Here is a 20,218-nt window from a genome sequence, read left to right as displayed (position 1 = left end):
TCAGACTGACCTCCTTGGATAACCTCCAGCTTGTCAGGAATAGACAGGTTCAGAAACCCCAACAGTAAGGTGCAAGTGGTTAGGTGCAGGTATTTGAGGCCTTCCGTCTTCAGCCACAGTGGAGAGCTGGGATTAAACATCCAGTCAGCACCGATCTCCACTTTATTTTCCGCCATTTTGTGTGCCTGCCTTTGTTTGGCTTTGGATTTTCGGCCCATTTTTTTTTTTTTTCTCCCCAGAACAACCTTGCGTGTATGTCTCTTTTCTTGATCCAGACCACCCAGCCTATGCCTGCATTCTCCACCAATTGTAATGGGTTGGGGGCCTGTCACAAGAAAGGGCTTGTATGTAGGCGGGGTTTGGTCTTGAAACACACAGTAGGGAGGCAGGCAGAGGGCACAAAACACGCTCGCTGTTTTATTTGCTCCCCTCAATGGCAAAACTAACAAAACAAAACCTAGCTCTGTTTGAGCACTAACTAAACATAAATGGTCCCTAACTACAAACCAAAAACTACCAACAATAATAACAGTAGATGCCCGGGTCGGCAGAGCCGAACACCGGGCAGACAGAAGTACGACAGAGATAAGGCAGGTTTGTAGTCACAGTCCATAATCAAAGTTCGTTACCGGTGGGAGGTTGTCAGACAGTCCGGGGTATAAGAGGGAGAATGGTCCAGGTCCAGAAAAAGGGTCGTAAGCCAGCCAGCCAACTGTGAACTTCTCTCACTCTCTCACTCTCTCACTCTCTCACTCTCTCACTCTCTCACTCTCTCACTCTCTCACTCTCTCACTCTCTCACTCTCTCACTCATCTTCTCACCCTCCTGTGCACCTTGCTACCCCAGCCAAGCATGCACACACTGGTCCTGCTTCCTTTTATAGGGGAAGTGGTGGGCGGGGCTATGGCCAACAGGAGCCCTGCTGGCTTCTGGGGTTTGTAGTCTTGGAGGAGAGGTTTTGTAGTCTCCTCCACTGAAAGACCTGCCCTGACCCCAGCCTTGCCTCTCACACTGCCACAGTACATTGTGAGCATTCCGAGGCTGGCTTTCTCCCATTCAAAAGAATGGCCCCAAAATGTGTTTAGGTCCAATTGATAGTATAAAGGGTCCCCTTTACACCTACAGTAGTGTTATGCTGAGGCACTGTTTGTGGAACTGAGAATAGACACCCAAAGTGGTTTACCCCATGCCACAGTTTAGTCGTATATTGCAATGTGAGTGTTCCGTGGCTGGCTTTTTATTAATTAAAATAACGTCCCCAGAATCAATTTAATTCCTTTGGATAGTAGAAAGGATCCCCTTTAAACCTACACTAGTTTCATGCTGGGTTGCTATTTGTGGGACTGTCTGTGTCTTAGATTGTGTTGTTAACTTTACAAGGGTTGCTTTCTAATATTGTAAGGAACGTAATGTCCCCCAGAACCATTTCAGGTCCAATTGATAGAAGAAAGGTGTCCCCTTCTAATGTAAAATAGTGTTATCCTGGGGAACTATTTATTTGAACTGGTATTTCTCAACCAAATTCTTGTCCCCTATGCCACGCATTTGTGTCTTAAATTGCAGGGGTCCTTTGCCTCTACCTCTACAAGGTAGTTTCAAGTATGAAAGTATGCAGAAGACCCCCCTGGCCACAATCTAGATGAGGAAAAGGCTATCGTGAAGCTGAAAAGACTGTGTATTGCTGTATTGAACTGAAATGTAGGTGTACAAGGAAATGATTGATGTTTAAATTACTGAAAAGTATGCCTCAGAAAGCTAATAAGCCTTATTAACACAAATAGAAATAGAAGGCAACCATTGGAATGCTGACAACACAAGCCAATAGATAATTCCCTTGTAGACCTACATTTCAATTCCATACAGCTCTACACAATCACAGAAAATACAGAGGTTAAAGTGGGTGAGGCACAGCCGTGGTGAAATAAGATGCAGCTGTGGACACTGATGAGAGGCAACCCAGCCCTCACCGGTAGCCGTGCCTAGGCCTGCTGTCAGGGGGGTCAAAGGGTACAGATGACCATGGGGGCCAATGCAAAGGTCTATGGTTGACCCTTAAATGGGATCAAGTACAACAATTTACTTACTGACTTATATCACTGAAAATAGAATGTATATGTATTTACATGATAAATAAATGTTTTGTTAACCTTTATGTAATGTTAGCACATTCGCTTAACTAGATAAGAAAACAAACTGCTTCACTGCCCTTATAAGTAGGGATGGGTACCAAAACCCAGTATTAAACGGGCCCCGGTGCTAAATTATTAAAGACCGCAGTGATAAGCTCCGACATTATGGTTCTTTTTAACGTTTTGGTGTCATTTATAATCATGCAGCTGCAGCCTCTCCTCTGCTCTGTGTCGGGGCTGAGCTCCACATACACACACACTAGGGTGACCAGATCCCAACAAAACAAATGTGGGACAAAGAGTATGTTTGTGTTGGACAATGTGGGACACGTAACCAATGCTGATAAGTAGTCTAAAATTTGATCTATCTAACAATTTTCCCCAGCGCTACGTGGGCAGCAAAGACGGTGACAGGTCCACCTGCACTTGACATCAAACACAGCCCCGTGATGACAGCATTCACAGCCATTGGATACAATTATTTTATTGACATTTTAGATTTGTTTCCAGTGAGATATTATTGAGTTTATATAGTGACTTTATATATTTTTTAAAACAATTATTTAGTAATTGATAAAAAAACAAACCGATAAGGAGTATCAATAAGGATAAAATCCTAACAATACCCATCCCTACTTATAAAGCAATTATATTGCAACCTGCTGGTATTACTAAAGCAGGCAATTAGCAAATTGTTAGGCCTAAAGTCAGCAAGAAAATTATCAGACTCTTCTTATGATATCACCCTCTCAATGGACTTGCCATCCTCTCCATTGAGATAAAACTGGTCCGAAGGTTGGACTTTAAAGATTGGACAAGGACATTATCAAAGACTTTGCTGCAAGAAAAGTCAGGTTGACTTGCATTTTGGACCTAAACAGTAAGTGAGTAACACAAAGATGGGTGGGTGGTGGTGGTGGTGGTGGACGGTGCTGGAGTGGGTGTGGATGAGGGCAGTGCCGCAGGAAGTAGGGGTTGCAGTTGTTTTTTTGCCAAAAATAAATACAATACAAATCATTAAGAGTAAGACAATGTTCTTTATTAGAATATTAGTTTTCCACATAGTCAAAGTCTGTCGCACCCCCCAACCCCCCCACCCCACCCCATGGTTGAGGGGGAAAAATGTTGTCTCCCTGTCCATAAATCCTGATGGTGGCCCTGGCCGTGCCATGAGTTTGCAAAACACTTTGCTTATCACTCTGTTGAGGAGAATCAGACAATGTTTTTGCTCAGTATTTTCTCAACTTCTCCAGGTCGAAGCCCAGTGTGAGCTGACAATGCAGGAGAGCAGCCCGGTGCAGAAGGGGCAGAAAATAAAGGACAGGGGGCAGTGGGCAAACAAGTGGGAGTTCCTCCTGGCTGTTGCTGGAGCCATTGTCGGGCTGGGGAACGTGTGGAGGTTTCCATACCTGTGCTACAAGAATGGAGGAGGTGAGTGCATGAAGAAAATAGGGAAATTATTTATAGGCCATTAACTCAAATATGTCAAAACATACTTGGAACAGGGGATGTGCAAACTGACTGGAAGATGGCAAATGTCACACCAATCCACATGAAAGGGGACAAAACTGAACCAGGAAATTACAGACCAATCAGTCTCACCTGCATCACCTGTAAAATGTTGGAGAAAATGATTAGACAGAAAATAATGAAAACCATCTTAATGAAAACCATATTCTAAACATGGGTTTAGACGAGGCAGATCATGTCTTACTAATTTATTAGAATTTTTCGAACTCGCAACTGCAGCTGTAGATCATGTGAAAGCATATGATATGATATACTTAGATTTCCAAAAAGCTTTTGATAAGGTTCCACACCAAAGACTGATCCTCAAATTGAAAGCTGTAGGCATTCAGGGTAGTATAAGTAAATGGGATATGAACTGGTTGATGTATAGGAAACAGAGGGTGTCGATTAGAGGAGTCCCTTCTAACTGGAGTGAGGTTGTTAGTGGAGTTCCACAGGGATCAGTACTAGAGCCTTTGCTTTTTCTAATCTATATTAATGATCTGGACTCTGGAATAGTTAGAAAACTTGTCAAATTTGCAGATGATACTAAAATATGTGGCTCAGCAGATACAATCTCAGCAGCACAGGCTATTCAAAGGGACTTCAGGTAATATTCAGGTGTGGGCGACACCTGGCAGATGAAATTCAATGTGGACAAGTGCAAGGTATTACATGCAGGTAACAAAAATGTCCACTATAATTACAGTATGGGAGGAATAGAACTAGATGAAGTATCACATGAGAAAGACCTAGGAGTCAATGTGGACTCCTCACTTTCTCCATCCAGACAATGTGGGGAAGCAATAAAAAGGCAAACACAATGCTAGGGTATATTGTCAAAAGTGTAGAATTGAGAACAAGGGCAGTAATGTTCAGACTGTACAATGCACTAGTTAGAGCTCATCTGGATACTGTGGACAGTTCTGGGCTCCACACTTCAAGAAAGATATCGCTGCTCTAGAGGCAGTTCAGAGAAGAGCAACCAGACTTATTCCAGGTCTGAAGGGAATGTCCTACAGAGAGACTGAGGGAACTGAACCTTTCCATCCTGGAACAGATGAGACTTTTTGGGGACTTGATTCAAGTCTTCAAAATCATGAAAGGCATCGACCACATCAAACCAGAAGAGCTTTTCCAGATCAGCAGGGACACACGCACCCGGGGACACAAATGGAAATTGGGCTTCAAGGCATTCGAGACAGAAAACAGGAGACACTTCTTCACACAGAGAGGCGTCACAATCTGAACAAACTCCCCAGCGATGTGGCTGAAGAGACAATTTGGGAACATTCATAAATAGACTGGATAGGATCCTTGGATCATTAGTTATTAATGGACACCAAACGAGCAAGATGGGTCGAATGGCCTCCTCTCGATTGGACACTTACTTATTTTTTTTATAGTGTAATGCCCTGAGGACAGGGAGATCAGAAACCACTGGCCATCTCTAATATGGCTTGAATGCTGTTTATGTATTTCTGAAGTGAAATAAACACATCAGTGATTTCACACTCTGAGTACTATGTCTTTCTCTTCAGCAGCTTTCATTGTTAGTGCAGGTGTGAAAATTAATATTTATTGCTACTATTGCTCGACTACGCCACCTGATTCTTGGCCGTGAAGTATCAGGACACCTGGGGTTGTAACTCCCCCTAGCAGCCATAAAGTAAGGTAAGTAACTATTCAAGTTACTTGCTAATTCCATTTACAGGTTCTTTATATCTAGGTGTCCACACACCAGCAACAGCATGACCAGGCAACAGGTAAATCTTCTCAGAAATACATATTCTCTAACATGTTTAGCTCAATTCTCCCAGCTCTCATAAAAAAGGAATAAAAAGTCAAAGAAGTTAAAAATACTGGAACTCTGTGGTGGCTCCCTGTCCCCCTTCCACACAGGTCCTGCTCGATATAGGTGTTTTCCAAATCTGGTCTTCCTGCCCTCTCACGTGCCTGCAGCTTCCAGGTAAGAGAACTAAAGGGAAGGGGAGAGAAAAGCAAAAAAGCAAGAACTAACAAAAGGCAGGATACTAATGAATAAGTTCCTGAAGGTTATTAAAAGAGAAGCACGACAGATGGAGCACCAGTTTCCACTTCTGTGGCTTGGCACTTAAAACAGGTCAGCTCCATGAATTAGAATCCATAAAAGTCCATAAAAAGTAAAAAAAATAAAACAGCTCACACCGCAGAGAGCGCAGATGATTACCCAAGATAACGTCTTTATTATTGTCCGTTTCCATCTACATCCCTGACTGAACTGCAGTGAGAAAAAATACAAGAATAATAAAAACACAGAGTGCTCAGGATTAAAAAAATAAAAATATAAAATGTATAAAGAGAGTGAAAGTGTGAATGGTCTGTAGCCTCTGGCTAATAAAAAGTTACTGCTCAGCTTGTCAAACAGCTTCCAACAGCAGCACGTCCTCTCGCATTTCCCTATATATGGCTCATCAGTAATTTTCCCAGGTCTGCAGCTGCCTATTCTTCATACATCTCCCTCCTGCCCAACTCATCCATTCCTCTCCCTCTGTAAACTCCAAAACACACTCCTGACTCCAGAACTGGCTCGACTCTCCTGTTGTGTCTCCAAGTGGCTACTTTTACCCTGTTCTTCATTAATCTCAGGCGTCTTGTTTCAATGCAGTAAGTACTTCTCCTGGTGAGAATCTGAATCATATGCAGGTGTTACTCTTTTGTAATTAAATAAGTAATCACGTGTTTGCAAAATAAAATTAAGCAGTAAGTGAACAATTACTTGAAGTGTAATATTGAAGTGAAATAAACGAAAGTGATTTCAATAAAGAAATAGATAAAGAATCCGAAAATAAAGTGCTTATAACGAAGTAATGAAAAAGAAGAATAAATAAGTGCAAAAGCGTAAGTCACAAGAGTGACATAGTTCTGTACGGGAGGCCCATTAGAACGGGCTCTCCTGAACAGTCCAGTGTCCAACACCGTGCTCTTGTGCTGACGAGCACCCTGCGCACACTGGGCTCACACTGGTCAGCTGTGCAGAAGTCCGACAACTTATTTGTGGGATGAAATCGATCTTGTTATAAAAACTCAAGTCCAGTAGGTAGACTTCAGTGCTCTCTCTCGGTTGGTGTCTTTACTGTCTTTGCTGACAGTGATTTGCAGTTGTACTGGTTAATTGTGTGTGTGTGGGAACGGTTAAGGGGAAGGGGTTATCTCTCTCTACAGCTGTCTTTTACACTTGTATGTGTTCTGTGCTCTGCTGTAATTTATTGTATTGTAGTTTGTAACTTCACTGCAGTAGTGTAATTGTTTTGGTCGTTAGTCGAAATGAGAACTTAAATACCATTGTAACTCAGATTTAAAATGTTCTTTTTAATCTCCTCTGTTACTAAGTAGCTGTTAACAGATCAAGGATGGAAAGTGCATTTACGTTCAGGTGTCACACCTGATGATCTCATCATGGCTGTTCATTGTGTGTTATTTACTTAGACTTAAACATGTTCCTAAGTTTTGTATGGTAAGGTTTTCCCTCCCAACTTCTACTGCTCTTGTGTTGGGGTCCCGTTTCCACTGGGTTAACCAAGATGGATTTGTCTGGGATTCTGGCACTCATTCGTGATTATACAGAGGTGGGTTTTATAGGCCTTACTCCAGCTGAACACTCACACCACAGACAAGCCATATGGAGCTTTCTTACTCACAGTGTAGCAGCTTGAAGTCTGAATCTGGATTCTCCTATCAATGGAACTGTTACCCTAAATGTTCCCGGAAATATAACTTTGCCTGATATACCACAAAACCATATATCACTTCCATACGTCCCTGAATGCAGAACTTCCTCGCTCTGTGCCTGTGAGAGTATGTCACCTTCATTTCACTATAGATTTAATATCATAATATCTTTGAGGGGGGAGCAGTTTTTTTTTAAAGGATTTAAATGACAAATTCTTACAAATGCAGACGTTTAAATATTTTTTACTTCATACGGTTTTCAACAGCAAAGCTATTTAATCAACCAAATTGTATTCACATTTTAAAGTCAAACATGATTTGAATATCAACACTGTGGACGGCCCCGTGGGGGATGGCACACTGCCACTTCACATTCCACACGTTAGCCCATATTACCAACCTGTCCCTGGAAAAGGGACAACCAGGTGTCTTTTCAGTAACAAGCTTTCCTGGATAAAATCAAGAAAGTGACACAAAAACTCACAAAAACAAGCAAATAAACATATCTGAAACACAAGACAGTAGCCAATGACATTATTTTATTTTATTTTCTATTAAAATTAGATGATGGGGTGTTTTAAATCAGACCCAGGAGTCGAGAACTAAACTAAGGTCAGCTCAGTTTTCAGTTTGCACATGAGAAGCCACCCACCGTACAACCTCAGTTATACAGCAGTGACTTAAACCATCAAGGCTTTGAGTTAGACAATTTATACTACAGCAGCAACACTCAGAATACAGGCATCATCTTTACACAATATTTACATATTACACATATTGTCATGAGACAATCACATAAAAACTGTATGTTCTCTCCCCATCTCTCCCCATCAGCACTGCTAGACAGTGTTGGGTTGGAGTACTGATCTTGTGATGAGAGCATATCTCAAACAAGGAACATCTTGTAGTTCAAAAATAAACACTTGTAATGCAGCAAATGCAATGCACACGTGATATTTCATAATGTTTCTTTCATTCACTGTCATCAATTAGAGTTGTTTTGCTCCCATCACAATGTTCAGCATGGCTGAGGATCTCCAGGCAGAAGCCCAGTGTGAGCTGACACTGCCGGAGAGCAGCCCGGGGCAGAAGGGGCAGAAGATAAAGGACAGGGGGCAGTGGGCAAACAAGTGGGAGTTCCTCCTGGCTGTGGCTGGGCAGATTGTCGGGCTGGGGAACCTGTGGAGGTTTCCATACCTGTGCTACAAGAACGGAGGAGGTGAGTTATCATGGTGGGGTTTCATCTTTTTTTAGATTAATAGTTGTACAAATACTTTCAAATATATCCGGACAGTTTAATTCACATCCATTGCTTTTAATATGGAAAAAAGTGAATTTGTTGTTAGATTGCTTTTAAAAAACCTTTGATTCCTCTACCCGGAAGATCGAGAGTGCGTCCGTCACACCAGGAATGCCACTGATTTAAACAACTGGCATACAATGTTTAAAAACACCGGTCAATGTCCACCTTCCTCTGTGACAAATTGAGGTTTTGGACACCAAAAAGAGGTAAATAGATATTTAGTATTATGTTTTATCTAAATACTGATGAAGTTTCGTGATGATTAATAGATTTAAAAGTAGTAATTTAACACCTCGAATCTCCCGGTCAAACCATCAAGTCGAGAAACCAGTGAAAATGGCCATTCATTCTGTCCATGTTAAACTATCCCAGTACATTGAAGTTCAATTATTTCACCTCAGATAATATTTTAAATGTTTATAGACATTTAAAATAGTGATTTCAATGCAATATTAATTTTATGTAATGAATGATTATTGATTTTGGTCAGTTATTTGTTTACTTCTTCTGCTTTTGCCTTGTCAATAAATGTCACAATCTGACTGACTAAGAAACTTTGTTTATAAAATAAATGTCTTGTGTTCACTGTTCCTGGAAGTCAACGTCAAAGTTCTCTTTGACATTTATGTCTTGGGTTTATTTTACCCTTATTGATATTCCATATGTACTATTAGTAATGCCTTCTTAGTACTTAATTAAATGCATTATTATTATTTTAATCAAATTAACCTTACTGAAGTCTATTACCAACCTATATTAAGAACAATAAGTAATATCATCCGTTTGTCATTTCTTTGAGATATCCTTCATTACTTTTGAATTTAGAACATTTTTACATGACATTTCAATTAATTAGTCAATTCATTAATCAATTACTTGAATTCCACTGTCTACCAAAAATGTTACTGGCTTATTCTTTTTAAGATGCTTTAGTCTGGTTTTGCTGAGAGTTTCATTCAATTATCTTTGATATGAGCTCTTTTAATGTTTTCGATCAGAGTTTTGTGTTCTAAGTTCTATGATTAGAATTTGTAGTAGAATTATACGAGTGTTACCTGGTGATAACTTAAGGTACAGGCATGGTTTTGGTATCAAATTTAAATTTATTTAACCCTCTATCTGACTGCACCAATGCCAATGGGGTAATTGGTGACATACCAATCATAATAATAAGTAGTAATATAGGGAAGGGGGGCTGCGGGGGATTTGACCTTTGACCTGAATTTGAGTTGAACTCGGGGGGCGGGGGGGGCTTCCTGGGGGGGGGTGCGTCACAGAATAATGACCATATTGATGGGTGGAGTTGACAGGGCACCGAAGGAATGTACAGGGTGGTGGGGGTCTTCAACTGTTTTTCAAACCCTCCAAAAGATTTGTCTTTAAGCCAGACTGATTCTGTAGTAATATAGCTCTTTTTCTCTATACGTGTGAAGCTCCAAAAGAGCTCTATTTATACCCTTCAGATTCTTTAGAAAACATAGATATTTTTCCCTACGCGAGTGAAGGTCCAAAAGAGTTCTATTAAAGCCCTGCCGATTATTTAGTAACATATATATTTTTACTTAAGCGAGATCCGCGAGGCTGTCTCTTCAACAGGGGCCAAAGGGGTTACCTCTTTCAAATGGACAAGGGTTTTGTCGGTCTGGAGCTTTTTGAGCTAGTGGGGGTGGCAAGGAGATGTCTATGTCTTTTGTAACCTCGGATCGTTGAAGAATTCGTATATTTGGGGGCAGAGTTGACAGGGCACTGAAGACAGGGGTGTCTGTTTTCAATTTGAGAACAGGCTCTGAAGACAGATGTGGCTCTGTTTACATTTCAGGCGATGTGACTGGGCCCCCCAGTGGGTAGTGGGTAGTTTGAGATGCACAAGTCATTTTCCCCAAACAGCTTGTATTAGGAACATATGTGTCTGTGTGTTTACATATATACTGAGGGCAGGCTGGAACGCTTATCTCAAGGGCTCAGACAGTCTGATGAGAACGAGCTGTTCTCTAGTTGCTTGTATTTATTTAAAAAAAAAAAAGTTTAACTTAACACAATAATGTAATAAATAATTATATCTGAAACGATGTTGGAAACCTGTAACTATAAGGCTATCAACATATAATCATTATTCTTAACCATAAGGCTGTATGAAGATATAAAAACATGATATTGATTTAATGAATGATGGTTACTGCAAAACATTTAGGAATCAGGAGATACATACAGCCGCTATGTGTTAAAAGATAAAACGTGTGGTAGTGGTGGTGGGGGTGGGGGTGTAACATCAATCACGCGTGGAGAGAGAGAGACATATAGAGATAGAGAACCCGCTTAATAAACCCCCATTGTCTAAAGGGGTATTTTGGTTCTAAAATGTAATAAAATATAATACGAGATGTATAGAAACCTATAGAAAAGATTATTTTATTTATTTCATTTTAAACGTGTGTATTTAATGTTGATGTCATAATGGTTAGGGTCAACTGATTATATAACTATATTCTTTACATAGTTTTAAACACGGGTGGTTTAAGGTGTAAATTCATATATATATATATATATATATATATATATATATATATATATATATATATATATATATATATATAAGAGAGTACTCCTAATCTCCTAAGCTCGTTACCTGTATAAAAGACACCTGGGAGCCAGAAATCTTGCTGATTGATAGGGGATCAAATACTTATTTCCCTCATTAACATGCAAATCAATTTATAACTTTTTTGAAATGCGTTTTTCTGGATTTTTTTGTTGTTATTCTGTCTCTCACTCTTAAAATACACCTACCATTAAAATTACAGACTGATCATTTCTTTGTCAGTGGGCAAACATACAAAATCAGCAGGGGATCAAATACTTTTTTCCCTCACTGTATATGTAAACACACAGACACACACACACACATACACACACACTTGATCATTGTATTTATTCAAGCTTTACATGTCTTTTAATTTCATCTATGTTCAGGGTATCTGGGCACGTATGTTTTACACCATCTCTTGGTGAGGAGACTGCTTCTAACACAATCGAGATCTCTAGACATTTCTCATTATTACTAAGTAACGCGTTGTGAAGAAATTACTTATTTAATACAGTTTCTCTTTTATTTCATTCATTATTTCTCTTTCTTTCTTTCTTTCTTTCTTTTATTTATTTATATCCCTAATTATCCTGATTTATTTTTCATTCTTTATATATGTTGTTATTGCTTATTATTTTAACAAGATGTTCCTAATACAAGCTGTTTGGGGAAAATGACTTGTGCCTCTCAAACTACCCACAACCCCCACCGCTTCTACAGAATGCTATCTCTCGCCGCATTCCATTTGAAAGAGGTAACCCCTTTGGCCCCTGTTGAAGAGACAGCCTCGCGGATCTCGCTTAAGTAAAAATATATATGTTACTAAATAATCGGGAGGGCTTTAATAGAGCTCTTTTGGAGCTTCACTCGCGTAGGAAAAAATATCTATGTTTTCTAAAGAATCTGAAGGGTATAAATAGAGCTCTTCATTCAGCAACTGGATTCATTTTAGCAAAGGTGTAGGGCTAATTAACAAGTTCATTTATTTAATGGAATTCTGTACGAAGTAGCTCGTCTCGTTTCTTCAGTGTAAGCCGGGTGAGCCGGACTTCTCAGAGGTCTCAACTTCAGATGTGTTTTTTATACACTTAGTGTTAAAGCCTACACATAAAACTACAGATAGTTGTTCTGAACTACCAACAGTACTTTAAAAGTGAATTCTGAAAAAGTTCAAAACTAAACTAGCACTGAAACATTCCCATCTCCACCATCTTCAAATTGTTAATTATCAGAAAAAGTAAACTAAAAAGAAAAGTGTAAAAGGCTAATATCTTCCATAGTTGTCGTATCTTCTCCTTTGTTGAAGGTGCCTTCCTCATCCCCTATGTCCTGTTCATGCTGACCTGTGGCATACCTCTCTTTATCCTGGAGACGGGTCTGGGGCAGTACACCAGCCAGGCGGGCCAGACCTGCTGGAGGAAGATCTGCCCCCTGTTTGAAGGTGGGAACTCCGGCTGCATTTGTTCTCCTGTGCTCTTCTCTTAGGACCTGTGTAGTGAGTTCACCCACGTAGCTAGAGGACTGCAGGGAGACAATTCTGTTGGTGTTGTAATGGTACATGTGGACTTGCACTTGCAGGATGCTGGTCTTGAATCCCAGCTCTGGCACAGTGGGGCTGCACTGAATCATTACACCTGGGTGCACCACTCTCAGGGAGTCAGGATGTGATTGTTCTGTAAAGTCTTATTGTTTGCAGGAAGCTGTTTGCCCATGTAGCTCTGACACGACACACAGTGCACAGTCCTCAGGTTGAAATGTAATTTGTTGTTTGTTTGGATGATTTATTGTCCACGTTTTAAAGTAGAATATTCTGACACTCTGCAGATGATATAGAATAAGTGATTCCTCTGGTATTATGGATATATAAAGCTTACTGGGTTATTTTTGTTTTGTCTTCATTATTTAGCTGCTTCACCACTAAAATCGATATGTTTAATCCTGCGCACCATCTTGGGTGGGATAAACCTATAGTGTAAATAATCTGCTAGGAAGTTTCTAAACTGCAGTCACAGTGTGCCTTCTTTGTGTCCAGGAATTGGCATTGGCTGTGTGGTAATCATGGTCTACAGCAGCACCACATATATCCTGATCCAGGCCTGGGCTTTCTTCTACCTGTTCCACTCCTTCAGCTCTGAGCTGACCTGGGCCAGCTGCACAAACACCTGGAACACAGGTACTGAAGCTCACACACAGAGGCATCTGCAATACCGTACGGCAGGTGGAGATCAGGAACACTAGAACCTATAATCTAGAACTCAAGTTTTCCATAAGCAAACTCGATAAATGAGAAAAGGGAAATCTGGATAATTTACAAAATTCCTCCTTTGTCAAGATAATCCATCCTCCAGATAGGTGTGACATATCAAGAAGCTGATTAAACAGCAAGATTAATACACAGGTGCACCTTGTGCTGGGGACAATACAAAGCCTCTCAAAAATGTGCAGTTTTGTCACACAACACAGTGCCACAAGGTTTGAGGGATCCTGCAATTGGCTGATGAGTGCAGGAATGTCCACTATAGCCGTTACCATTGACCTTCAATGTCATGTTAGAGAATTTCAGCTCTTAAATAGTTATAAACATCACAGAAGCATGAATTATCAAATGTAAATAAGACTAAGGCTATTTTTGTTGACTCTCTGGACTGTCTTGGGACCTCAGCGCTTCACTCAAACTCAACACTCCTCACTGTGTTGGTAACTCTAACAGATTCCTGTGTGGAGTTTGACAACCAGAACCGCACATCCAACTGGACTGACCCAGAAAAGGCCACCTCTGCTGTAGAGGAGTTTTGGCAGTAAGTTTATTTCAGAAACTCACTAGTAAAAAGCGACACAATCAAATGCACACTTCCATATCCTCCACTAAACATAGATCTGTATTCCGTACGATCTTGAAAGTTTTCTTCCTGCTCCCTTCAGGAGACGAGTTCTGGGCATCTCGGTGGGGATTGACCAGGTGGGTGCGCTGAGATGGGAGCTGGCCCTGTGCCTCCTGCTCGCCTGGATTATCTGCTACTTCTGTGTCTGGAAGGGGGTGAAGTCCACAGGGAAGGTGATTGCCTCGGGCCACTGAGGTTCTGTGATGTTTTCCATATGAGACAGGAGCCCTGATTAAATATTAGCCCCGAGAGAGCCTGTGTCAGGATGCTGAAAGCTGGGTTGAACTTGTGTCACTGTTGTGAGCACTATAGGTGACTAAAGCTGTATAGAAATCCACTGCGTGTGTCTGCCCTCAGGTGGTGTACTTCACAGCCATGTTCCCCTATGTGATGCTGCTGGCGCTGCTGGTCAGAGGGCTCACCCTACCTGGCGCTGCTGATGGGCTGGTCTTCTACCTCTACCCCGACCCCGCCCGGCTCACTGACCCACAGGTACATCAGGACACATGCTGCCCCCACAGTCTTGAGCTCAGAAGACATTTATCTCACGGCTCCTGTGTCCACGTACAGTACGAGACTAACACAAACCCTCCCTTTCAAACCTGATGTAATATTGAGGACAGGGAATCATTAACAGCAAGATTTCATCAGGATATTTTCTAACAATAATGTTTGAAGTTTATATTGTTGTTCTGATGTTAACGTTTACACCATTAAACTGTTTTTACAAGCACAACACAAAGTGTGTTCTCTACCTGATCATTATGGTCTAATTTCTCATGTCCCAACATTTCCAGATGTCCACATTATTATGGTTAAATAATAAAAAGTCACGCATGCTCTTTGTCTGTGTCCCCCAGGTGTGGATAGACGCAGGAACACAGATTTTCTTCTCGTACAGTGTTTGTGAGGGAGGGTTACTGGCACTTGGCAGTTACAACAAATATCACAACAACTTCTACAAGTGAGTGCGGTGACTATGCTGGATGATAACTTCTTGTTGCACTCCTGTATTCCTGTGCGAATCCCCCCAGACAACACTGCACACAGATACTCTCAGTGTCTATGAATGCACATGCAGCTGTCAGCTGTTGTCTCCTCAGGCTCAGCTCTAGGCTGTGCTGTGCTGGTCAGGGGGTGCTCATGGCCTCTCCCATTGCAGGGACTCCCTCTACCTGTGTCTGCTGAACAGCGGCACCAGCTTCGTGGCCGGATTCGCCATCTTCTCTGTGCTGGGCTTCATGGCGCAGGAGCAGGGAGTGCCCATCTCACTGGTGGCCGAATCTGGTAAGCAGCAGATCTGCTGGCCACTGAAAGCACTGCCCTGTCATGGTCTGTTGAAAGCAGGCATAGTATCAGCTTCCTGTTCATGTAAACACTAATGCAGTTTACATTGAGATTACCAATGGCATCTGCTGCTAGATTTCTTTGATAACTGTAACATATAACTACCCAGGAACTATACTCTGCTGTACATATACATATTTAATATGGCATTTCCCCATTTCAGATCACTCTAGTTGTATTGTCCCCCTCTCCCTGTGTGCAGGTCCTGGGCTGGCGTTCATCGCTTATCCCCGGGCGGTGGCCATGATGCCCCTGCCCCAGCTCTGGGCCGTCTGCTTCTTCATCATGATCATCCTGCTGGGGCTGGATACACATGTGAGTCTTTGTCTGCGGGTCCCTGTGCTCTGGGAAGGGGCAGGAACCTGTTCAGAGGAATCACAGGTCAGTGCTGTTTGTCGCTCTGCAGTTTGTGGGTGTTGAGACGGTGATGACGGCCATCTTGGATTCGTTCCCCTCGGCCCTGCGGAGGACGTACCGGCGGGAGCTCCTGCTGCTGCTGTTCTCCGTGCTCTGCTTCCTGATTGGGCTCCTCATGCTCACTGAGGTAAGAGCTGAAGGAACAGTAATGGCCGGTTGTAGGAGGTGTGGATTTACTTGAGGAAGTCACAGTGACACAGCCAATCCGCCAACAGCTACCGAACAGCATCTTCAATGTCCCAACAGTGACGTCTCTCACAGACTCACCCGTCTCTCTGCAGGGTGGAATATATGTGTTCCAGCTGTTTGACTACTATGCCTGCAATGGGACCTGCCTTCTGTCCATCGCTGTGTTTCAGACCATTTGCGTGGGATGGGTGTACGGTAGGTGTACGCAGGATCACTGCTCTTCAAACCCTTTTTATTTTCAGGTAACTGACTTTTTTAATTAACATTTGGTTCTTTGATTGTCATGACAGTGAAAGCCATGCAGGGTACCCCAGCACTGACCTGGGGTAGGGCAGGGAGAGATGCACTGTGCACTGTGGACGTCCTGCAGATCTTACTGAAACCGCAATGTGAGATCAAATACCCAACCAGCTGGAGACCGTGTCTCTGGGCAGGGTCAACTCGGGTTAAGGTTGCTAATGTGAAAGGGACTTTAGTCACAACAGCCCCATTCACACTGAAATGCTGGCAAAATGCAGGTAATGTTTTTTCCTGTTGCACACAGAAACACAGAAAACAGACTGCCGTCAAGAGCGCTGTAGCCATGGGAATGAGATGCTACACAAGCATGTGGTTTTGGGAGAGGAGACACGGACCCATATTCTGGTCTTGTTTGTAAAAGTTTGATCATTTCCCCATTTTGCCAGATTCCTTCCATCGTGTTTACTGAGCTATTGTTCTAAACAGGTGCCGGTTTGTTTTGGACTCGCTACCAAGGACAAATAGTCAAGAGGGAAAAGCAAATACGTCAATCTAGGTGTGTATTCGCGCTATGACCAGGTCATCAGGTTGTATGCTTGTGTGATTGAGTATGAGACTTGGCTCTCGGTTCATGGGCGCGTAACGAGAGGCATTGTGTGGGTCTTGACATATACTGCAGCAAAGATAAATCAACTCAAATAAATGAGAAAAAAAGCATGTCATTACATTGTGTGTATATATATCTACCAAAAGTCTGGGTGTGCAGATCTGCGATTGAATGATTGCTCAAAACAGCTTATTTTATTTTTCATGTTTTAAAGTTAAAATGCATTAAATGCATTAAAATCAAATTAAATAACTCGAAACAAACTACCTTCAGTGTCACTGTAATGCAGTCTAACATGTTTGCCTGTATAGAGATTATATTTTCCATGATTTATTGGTATATAACTTTTGACATATGTGTGACAATAGTTAGCATTACATATGTCACCAACTTTTTTTTTAAATGAAGGTGATGTTCTCACAGGAACAGAGTGAAGAAGTTGTGCATTCAGGGGCATATGTGATATGTGGTTTCATGGTATTCTGAAATGAACTAATTGGTGTTGGTTCATCAATAACCAGTCTGTAAAGCGCTCTGTGGCTACCTTGCGAAAAGCGCCATACAAATAAAAATTGATTGATTGATTGATTGAATAACAGTCAGAATTGCTGTGACTACATTATTTTCAACCTCCGCCATTTCTAATGACCTGTTCCATTTTGCGTTTCATTATTTTTCAAAGGAGGCTTAAGAACATCAGAAAGTTTACACATGAGAGGAGGCCATTCAACCCATTGTGCTGGTTTGGTGTCCATTAATAACTAAGTGATTCAAGGATCCTATCCAGTGTGTTTTTGAATGTTCCCAAATTGTCTCTTCAGTTTGTTCAGATTGTGACGCTTCTCTGTGTGAAGAAGTGTCTCCTGTTTTCTGTCTTGAATGCCTTGAATACCCAATTTGTGTCCCTGGGTGCGTGTGTCCCTGCAGATCTGGAAAAGCTCCTCTGGTTTGATGTGGTCGATGCCTTTCATGATTTTGAAGACTTGAATCAAGTCCCCACGTAGTCTCCTCTGTTCCAGGGTGAAAAGGTTCAGTTCCTCAGTCTCTCAGTAGGACATTCCCTTCAGACCTGGAATAAGTCTGGTTGCTCTCCTCTGAACTGCCTCTAGAGCAGCGATATCTTTCTTGAAGTGAGGAGCCCAGAACTGTGTTAACATGACTTCCCTCATTTTAAATTCTACACTTTTAACAATGTACTGAACCTCAAGTAGTATATGCTTAAAATATAACCAATCATTTTCAACTGAATTTGTATCCAGTGTGCTCCAGTCTAACTCTTCTAAGTGCTGCCTCATACCTTCAAGGTTTGCTTTTCTAAAATTGTAGACCATTGTTTTAGACTTGGACTTTGTTTTTTGGAAGAATGCCTCAAAGCTAACCATATTGTGATCACAATTTGCCATTGGTTCTCTAACTAGTGTCCCTCCGACTCTGTCTTTGTCATTTGAAAAGATCAGGTAAATGCATGCACTCTCCCTGGTTGGTTCCCTGACAAATTGAGTTAGAAAGCAGTCATTTACCATCTCAACCATTTCTATTTCTGCTTCTGTAGTCCCAACCGGGCTTTCCCAGTCTATGTTTGGGAAATTGAAATCCCTCATTATTACAGCCACATCCTTGCTACATGCAGTCCTGATTACACTGTACAATGCAGCATCTTTCTGAATATCTGAGTTGGGTGGCCTGTAACACTCCTACCACTAATCCTTCAGATCTTTTATTCAAAAGTTTCACCCAGAAAGATTCTGTTTCTTCTGCCTCAATGTCATTTCTCACATATAATGCTACCCCACCCCCTCTTTGATTTTGCCTGTCCCTCCTAAACTGTGTGTATCCTTCCAACTTGTATTTATCCCCATCATTTTCTGTAAGCCATGTTTCCGTCACTCCTACAACATCATAGTCACCCGCCAGCACTGTGGCTTCCAGGTCTAACATCTTGTTCCTTATACTCCTGGCATTGAGGTACAAACATTTCAGGACTTTCCTACTAGCAGTTTCCCCTTTGTTTTCTTTCCTTAGTGGAACATCTCCCATTGTCAGAGCTCCCTGCCCCCCTGGTCCCTAGTTTAAATTATTCTCAATTGCTCTGCACATACGCTATCCCAATGCATTAGCCCCCTTCTCTTCAGATCTATCCCATAAGAAAGACCAATGCTCCATAAATCTAAACCCCTCTTCCCTACACCAAGATTTCAACCACGTGTTAAACTTTCTATTCTCTGCCTGTCTCCCTGGACTGGCACGTGGTACCTGAAGAATTTCAGAGAAAACATCGTCACTGAAGTGCCTCTCTTGACTGATGGGGTTTTACAGGAGCTGATCTCTTCTATCGCAACATCGAGGACATGATCGGCTATCGTCCTTGGCCTCTGGTTGGGTACTGCTGGCTCTACATCACCCCGGCTGTGTGCACCGTGAGTGTTGCACCATGGTCCTCCATTAAACTCTGTCTTGCTGGTGAATCTGTATAAGTGTGTGTGTGCGTGCGTCTGGGACCTCTATGGTGGAGCTGACTCTTTTCCTCTCCTCCCCCCAGAGCACCTTCATCTACTCCCTGGTCAGATACTCCCCTCTGAAGTATAACAACACCTATGTGTACCCAGACTGGGCATATGTCCTGGGCTGGTGCCTCACACTGTCTTCTGCTGTCTGTGTCCCTGTGTGGATGGTGTATACATTCAGCCAGACTCCAGGAACTCTGCGCCAGGTACCCGCTTCCTATCTCTCTCTCTCTCTCTCTCTCTCTCTCTCTCTCAGCAGAGGTCAGTGACTGGCCTGTCTGCTGTTGGTGTCTCCACAGCGTCTGTGCCTCCTGTGTCACCCTTCCCAGGATCTGCCTCTCGCCCGGAAGCAGAAAGGAGACTGTTCTATCTTGGACTTTGACCCTGTTGCTCTCCTGAGTCCTAATGAGAGGCAGAGGGAGACTGCAGCAAGGCCTGGAGCCCCTGACCTGGACACCTCTGTCTGCTGAGTTGCTAACAGTGTAATGCCCTGAGGACAGGGAGATCAGAAACCACTGGCCATCTCTAATATGGCTTGAATGCTGTTTATGTATTTCTGAAGCAAAATAAACACAGCAGTGATTTCACCCTTGTATGTGATTTGATATCTAAACTCCTACTCCTCACAGTGGCTCTGAGTACAATGTCTTCATTCTCTTCAGCAGCTTTCATTGTTAGTGCAGTTCTGTACAGGAGGCCCATTAGAACAGTCTCCCCTGAAACAGTCCAGTGTCCAACACTGTGCTCTTGGGACAAGCATCCTGCTATTGGTCACAAAGCTCAGTCCAATTGCTGT

The 20,218-nt window shown here is 42.2% G+C and overlaps 1 protein-coding gene across 1 annotated transcript; it reads left to right on the top strand.

Annotated features, from left to right (window-relative positions):
• The first annotated feature begins 8,506 nt into the window (after positions 1 to 8,506).
• LOC136749117 (sodium- and chloride-dependent GABA transporter 2-like) lies at positions 8,507 to 19,944 on the top strand. The gene is made up of 14 exons (XM_066703078.1): positions 8,507 to 8,568; positions 12,543 to 12,677; positions 13,269 to 13,409; positions 13,947 to 14,034; positions 14,159 to 14,291; positions 14,476 to 14,610; positions 14,979 to 15,082; positions 15,281 to 15,405; positions 15,668 to 15,780; positions 15,872 to 16,009; positions 16,164 to 16,266; positions 19,235 to 19,335; positions 19,458 to 19,628; positions 19,722 to 19,944. Exons 2-14 carry the CDS (start codon positions 12,572 to 12,574, stop codon positions 19,890 to 19,892), a joined length of 1,629 nt encoding a protein of 542 aa, XP_066559175.1. The 5' UTR covers positions 8,507 to 8,568; positions 12,543 to 12,571; the 3' UTR covers positions 19,893 to 19,944.
• Positions 19,945 to 20,218: the final 274 nt, after the last annotated feature.

Source organism: Amia ocellicauda, chromosome 5 (assembly GCF_036373705.1).
Source record: "Amia ocellicauda isolate fAmiCal2 chromosome 5, fAmiCal2.hap1, whole genome shotgun sequence".
Classification (NCBI taxonomy): domain Eukaryota; kingdom Metazoa; phylum Chordata; class Actinopteri; order Amiiformes; family Amiidae; genus Amia; species Amia ocellicauda.
The sequence above is the reverse complement of the archived record's forward strand: the minus strand, read 5'-3'. Positions and strand labels throughout refer to the sequence as shown.

Bases quoted from the DNA above. Each gene is read 5' to 3' on its own strand.
- LOC136749117 (XM_066703078.1), top strand. From the start codon at position 12,572: ATGCTGACCTGTGGCATACCTCTCTTTATCCTGGAGACGGGTCTGGGG. The intron at 14,611-14,978 runs GTACATCAGGAC...TGTGTCCCCCAG, and splicing joins CCCGGCTCACTGACCCACAG to GTGTGGATAGACGCAGGAAC. The intron at 16,010-16,163 runs GTAAGAGCTGAA...GTCTCTCTGCAG, and splicing joins GGCTCCTCATGCTCACTGAG to GGTGGAATATATGTGTTCCA.